Genomic DNA, 6,881 nt, shown 5'->3' on the forward strand with positions numbered 1-6,881 from the left:
CACTTTTACGCGGTATAATAAATAAGTGGTACTACTTAATTTTCTCAGGATAAGTCTAGAAAGGTAATATAAATGAAAAAAGGAAAAAAAAAACTTTAAACAATTACCAAGGGACTTACCAATTGACACCATCGCTATTTTTTTTTAAAATATATAAAATAATTATTTATTAAATACTCAAATTTAGATATTTAATTAACCGAGAGACGTCCCTTGATACTTTAAAAAAGAAAATAATTAAATCTACTTTATCGAGAGACTCCCTCAGTTCATTTTATTTAATTTTCATTTATTTTATATTAATATACTGATGGTGTCCCTCGGTACAGGAAAACAGAAATTCAGAATATTTATATTTATATTATCGAGGGTCTCTCTCAAAAATTTTAATTTGTTTTTTATATGTACCGAGAGAGTCCCTCGGTATAGTCAATTAAAAGTTGACTTAAAAAAAAAGTAGCATAATTTACCGAGGGATGTCCCTCGGTATCTTTAAAAAATAATTAAAAATTAAAATATTTGAATTTTTCGAGGGCTGCCGTGGCAAAGTCCCTCGGAAGAGCGACATGAAATTTGTCCCTTGGTAGACCCACGTAGATAAATAGCTTGTTTTTGGCAGTGATATACTTCTATCGTTTTGTCCTATTCTTTTTTCAACTAGTTTCTAGGTTAATAAACGACACCCCTCATCTTATTTTTGGCAGGAGGCTCGAACTACTAGAGCAAGCAATAATGTAATCGCAAAAATATCTCAAGCAGGCCTCTTTAGTTTATTTAGTTTATTATTTATTGTAAAAAATGCTTTCTCATTTTACAAAGGGAGAGAGAGGGGAGTCCAGCCATACCAATCCCATAACCCAAAGGTGACTTCAATGCTTGACATCCAATTCTCATAAGCCTCAAAGGCACGAATTATTGAGTCATCATGGTTTCCGACAACAATAAGGTGGTCAAAGATGTCTATCCATTTTTTTTCGAGTCTATAAAGATGGTCGAGTTGAGCGTTTCTACGACGTACATTGCACATGCTATCTTACACCATCACAGGAAGATCCAATTACTGGTGTCTCCTCCAAAGACATCACCATCTCGCTTGTTGTCTCGGCTAGGCTCTATCTTCCAAAGAACACCACTTCTGACCAAAAACTTCCCATAATAATATATTATCACGGCGGAGGACTAGTTATCGAATCCGCTTTCTTCAACTGAACTCACTGTTACGTGATCCTCTTGGCTTCTAAATTAAACGCCATTGTCATCTCCGTAGACTATAGGTTAGCCCCAGAGAATGACGTGCCAACAATCTACGAAGATTGTTGGACTGCACTTCAGTGGGTCACGTCCCACGCTAATAAATACCCCACTACCACTCTTACCAATTATGACCCATGGTTAAGAACCTATGGAGATTTTGGTAAATTCTTCTTAGTTGGGTACAGTGCTGGCGTCAATATAGTTTTTACCATGACAATGAGGGCTGGTAGAGAAAGTTTAAATTGGGGTGTGGAAATATGTTCTTGCTTTCCCTTACTTACTTGATCGAAAAAATCAATCGGGAGGGTATACCTTACAAGATTTGGATCAACATTTGTCCAGCATTAGAATCAGGATTGTCTCCTATTGATAGCACAATGATTAATCCACTTGCTAAAAATGCTCCTAGTTTATCAGGGTTAGGTTGCTCAAGACTTTTGGTATGTATAGCGGAGAAGGATGAATACATTTCCAGAGAAAATTTTATTGAATTTGTTGAAGGTGTGAAGAAAGGCGGGTGGAAAGGAGAATTGGAGGTCATTGAACTTGAAAAAGTAGGTCATTCGTTCCAGATATACAAACCTGAAACTGAGAAAGCTAAAGATATGATGATGCATTATGCTTCTTTCATTCAGAACAAAAATAAAATTGCTATTGAGCATATTGCAATAGCTAGCCACTGCCCTTTTTTCTCTTCAGATTGTTTGAAAATAAATTACAAGGTGCATGTTGTGTTATCTATATGAGTTTTAGCAGGATATTTAGGTGCATTGTTATTTGTGACCAAGTTCATAATGCGTATGCATGCCATTATTTACTAGGTGTGATCAGTTTAGAAGTCTCTTTTGTCGTCACCTAAAGAAACTCGGGTGAGAGTGGAGTAATTTATATATATTATTAATGTATTGAGTGTGTTCCAATTTCCATGTTTGCCTCCATAATATTTCTTGAAGAGCCTAGCTAGCTTAAATATCAACACATATTTTCTTTATCTGAATTTCACCTATATATGAACAGGGGTAGAGCCACATAGGGCCGAGGGGTATCCGAAACCCCTTCGCCGGAAAAAAAAACACTATTTATACATGATTATAATTATTTTTATGTATATATAGTAGATGTTGAACCCGCAAGAAGAGCTCGAGGTAAGGTTAGCAAAGCCTTCCTTCGGGCAATAGTAAATGCACTAATATATCGTATATGGAGGGCAAGAAATGAAGCACTGTGGAGTCATAGAGTACCAAGGCCCCACCTGGTAAGCAAGCAAGTCCAACAAGAATGCAGACAAAGAACTTTTGACATAATGTATAGGAAGAAAAGGTGTAAAGATAGGAGATAGATAGCAGAGCTGTACACACAATAGCATAGCAAGAATAGTAATGTTTTCCTTTTCTGAGTAATGAGGACTGGGGTGAGGTAAATTAGAGGCAATTAAAGCCCGGTCTATTTGTATGTGTTTTTTGCAGTGGAAAATCAATAAAATGGTTCGGTGGATCAAAATGATGAACACCTATTAGAGGTTGTGCGTTCACCAAACAATGTATGAAGGGACCTGGTTATCTACTAGTTTCCTGAGACAGTGCAGTAAGAAAATAACACAAGACTTTTACGTGAAAATCTCCTAGCTCAAGAGATTAAAAACCACGACCTACCACGTAGGATTTCAACTCCACTAACACCAAGCAACTTCAGATTACAACTCTTGCAGCCTAGGAATTAACTCACATAACCCATCAACCCTTACAATACACCCTATTGTAAGTAACTCTTGACTACATCTAGCCAAGCGAACTAATACACCTAGACTAACGCTAGCCTAGTGTACCACTCAAAAGATTAAGTAGGTAAACCGCCTACAAACAACTTCTAAGCATTCAAACTAATACACCTAGACTAACTCTAGTCTAGTGTACCACTCAAAAGCTTAAGTAGGTAAACTGCTTAGAAACGACTTCTGAGAATTCAACTAATACACCTAGATTAATTGTAGCCTAGTGTACCACTCAAAAGCTACAAACAACTTCTGAGAATTTAAAATACCTACAAACAGCTTCTTAAAAGAGAAGAGTAGGTTCACAATTTATAGAACGAAATACAATGACTCAAACAAACCTAAGGACTTCAAATATATTCATTTGTGAGAACTGGCCCTTCTATTTGTTGGATCTTTGCTCTTGAGAGCACCTCAAGAGGTAGAGATTTGCACTTAGTATATGAGCAATTTGATTGTGCAAGAATGAGTCTTCATTTTGGAGCATGATGTTGTATATGTAGAGGGAGAGAGTTAAGGTGATAGCCCATAAACTTTGGACCATTGGTCAAGCCACTCTGCTGATGTACTGATGCACTTCTGCACTGTTACAGTGTTAGCAGCTTTACAGCTTTACAGCTGACTTTTCAACGATCCAGGGACCTAGTCCCTCATCTGTTCTTAAACGGGCTGCAACAACTCTGCTGCTATGTTGCTACACTGCTGCAATGTCAGTAGTTTTACAGTTGTACAGTTGACCAAGCAATAGCTTGGGGACCTGATCTCATCTGGTCCCTCTGAAGACATATCTAGTCTGCAATATCAGTAGCTTTACAGCTGTACAGTTGACCAAGCAATAACTGGGGACCTGATCTCATCTGGTCCTTCTGAAAACGTATCTAGTCCTTCATATATGAACATATCCTGTTGGGAACCTGATCTCATCTGGTCTCTCTGAACACATATCTGGTCCTTCATATATGAACATATCCTGCAGCTTGTGTAGTGTGACTAATTGCATCTGATTCTTCAAGGAGCATGCCAACATAGCAGTATATGAGGTATTAAGAGGTTGACAAAATTCAACAAGTGAACCTGATCATATCTGGTTCCTTAAGGTTTGTCAAATCATCAAAACATAAGGTATCATAACTCATCAATTTCCCCCTTTTTGATGATGACAAAAAAACGTACTTTGTATTCCCCCCTAAGGACCAGATTTCTCACTTCTTCCCCCTGAAGCTCAGACACATAGTTGCATTCTGGTGCCTTGAGTGGAGTTTGTCAAATCATCAAAACATAAAGTATCATAGCTCATCAACCCGCTTTGACTTCTTCGTATGTTTACTTTTTTATAATTTAAACCCTCTTAGTGAAAATCCTGGCTCCGCCACTGTCTATGAACCAAGGTATTTGGTACACATACTACTGCACATTCTGATTTCTCAAAGGTGATAAAGAACATAAATTATCGGAGTTCATACGTAAATTATATGGAATGATACAATTGCTTGTATTGGGTGTAAAAACTGATATTTCTTCTTTACAAGATTAAGTCCACCTCCACCAATGGCCCATCTACTCTCTGGTTGTACGCTTCGAGTCGTAGAATGAGTGTTAGTAACAAGTCAATTCTAACTTATTGATTTTGTGACATCGTTTGTGGTCACTCAGAATGGCATGGCATGAATTTTAGATTAAAATCTTTTAGATTTAGATATAATGGAAACACAAGCAAAATTTTAGGTTTACTGATAAGAGTCTTAGATTTACACAAAAGAAATCCATTTATTCCCAAAAAGAAGTAGTATTTCATTTTATTTCCTCACTAGCTACTTATGAATACATGAACACAGTTGTGCTTCACTGTTTGTTGAAGGCTTCACTGTTGATGAACTGAGCAATACGCTTTATCAAATCTTTGGCTTTGTCACCCTCAGGATTCAATATTTGAAAGCAATGACCTTCTCCTTCAACATCAACCACCTCTACTAATTTTCCATTTTTCTCCACAGCTTCTGCATAGTGTATTCCCAAATTTCTCAACTCATCTTTCTCGGCCACACACACTAACATCTTCGAACAGCCTAACTCTGTCAATCTTGGAGCTTTTTCAACTAAAGGATTAATCTTTGGATCGTCAATTCCATTCTCAGCTGATGGATTTACAAACATCCAAATCTTACTTAACGAACTATCTCTCCTATTTTGGCTCGACGATAGAAAGTATGGAAAAGAAAGAATCCCACCCAAGATTTTAACTTTACCATTCAAACACGCAATACCAGCTCTCAGTGCCAGGTGATGAGCTATATTACCTCCAGCACTATCGCCACCAACGAAGACTTTATTGAAATCTCCATGGTCAATCAACCATGGTTCTTTTTTTATTCTCGGATTTTCAAGAACATGAGAAGCGACCCATTGAAGCGCTGTCCAAGAATCTTCGTAAATTGTAGACAAAGGATGTTCTGGAGCTAGATTGTACTCTATAGAGAGGATAATAGCATTAGATTCAGAACTTAAGAGGTTAAGGTAACGTTGAGAGAGGAAAGAGAAAGTGGAGCCTACACAAAAGCCGCCACCGTGATAATAAACTAAGATAGGGAGCTTTTGTTTAGTATTAGCTGTGGTGCTTGAGAGCTTTGGGATATAGATTCTTGCTTTGAGGTATGATGAAATGGTGATATCTGTGGAGGAAACATCCGTGTCTGAGTCTTCCAGTGATGGCGGAACGTGAGGTGAACGGAAAATACGTTCAACCTGGCCATCTTTGTAGACTCGGATGACCGGAGAAAGATCAATTACCACTTCATTATCGTCGGAATCCATAAATTTACTGATTTTCTATGATGAATTTTGACTTGTAGGTAACAACTCACTAGGAAAATGTTATTGCAAAATACAGTTTTTCTTCGGTTTCTTTATAACCTTGAGTCAAGGTCTTTATGATTAAAATAAATGAAACTTCGCACCACAAGAAGTTTCTTTGATGGTCACATTCCGTGGTTTACTTGAAGAGTTTATCGGAGTATTATTGTTGACTAATCAAATCAGCAGTACTGGCGATTTAGAATCATCCGAATTTGGTCCGTATCACCAGTACTAATTTTGGAGTGGATTAGTTATCATATTATACTAGTGAAAACTCCTACTTTCAAAGTTGAATTACTATTTTGCCCCGGCTGTAAATTGAAATATAATAAAACATAAAACATCTAATATAAATTTTAATAAAGATAAAAAAAAAACAGTTAAATTTGAAAAATATAAACGTGGACACATGAAATGCTCAGATTTTATTAAGTCCTTTGGGATTCTTCACAGATGAGGCATTTACAAGTCTAATGAATATAGCAGCTATAATTGAACAAACCGTTACTCATCATGCCAATGGATTTGCTCATCTGCCAAAGAATACTAGCAGACATACTATTAAATTATTATTCAATGAATTATATTTTTTATCCGTGGAAGTACGCATATATAATTAAGTGGGAAGGCCCAAACTGAAACATTGAAAAATCAAAATAACCCTCTAGAACTGAATGATAATACTACCTTCAAAAATTGATTTATGAACTTTAAGCTTAAATTATTCCTTAATAGTCTATATCTATCTATCTGTACATAATATAAAGCTCGCATAGACAAGGTGATGTGACACGTTTCTATGGTCTCCATTAGTATTTATCTTTTTTCGCAATTTTTTAGCATTTTCTCTTCATTCTCTATTTTACTAAATAAATAAAATATTAAATGTTCATTCCCCCCATGTAATAAAGACTCACTCACCATTCCTATTATCTTTTATCTTCTTTTTTTCATACTATCTATATTTAAAAGCTTATGTAAAGACAATAACAATTATATACTA

At 36.3% G+C, this 6,881-nt stretch overlaps 1 protein-coding gene and 1 pseudogene across 1 annotated transcript; one reads left to right on the top strand and one right to left on the bottom strand.

Moving 5' to 3' along the window:
• The first annotated feature begins 925 nt into the window (after nucleotides 1-925).
• Nucleotides 926-2,000, top strand: LOC132615879 (2-hydroxyisoflavanone dehydratase-like; annotated as a pseudogene).
• A 2,724-nt stretch (nucleotides 2,001-4,724) lies between these two features.
• Nucleotides 4,725-5,942, bottom strand: LOC132613620 (2-hydroxyisoflavanone dehydratase-like). Its single transcript, XM_060327759.1, has one exon. The coding sequence runs from the start codon at nucleotides 5,834-5,836 to the stop codon at nucleotides 4,868-4,870; it is 969 nt and encodes a 322-aa protein (XP_060183742.1). The 5' UTR covers nucleotides 5,837-5,942; the 3' UTR covers nucleotides 4,725-4,867.
• Between the last annotated feature and the right edge of the window lie 939 nt (nucleotides 5,943-6,881).

This window comes from Lycium barbarum, chromosome 1 (genome assembly GCF_019175385.1).
Source record: "Lycium barbarum isolate Lr01 chromosome 1, ASM1917538v2, whole genome shotgun sequence".
Classification (NCBI taxonomy): Eukaryota; Viridiplantae; Streptophyta; class Magnoliopsida; order Solanales; family Solanaceae; genus Lycium; species Lycium barbarum.

What these genes read in the sequence shown, in the direction of transcription:
- LOC132613620 (XM_060327759.1), bottom strand. Translation starts at nt 5,836, where the DNA reads ATGGATTCCGACGATAATGAAGTGGTAATTGATCTTTCTCCGGTCATC.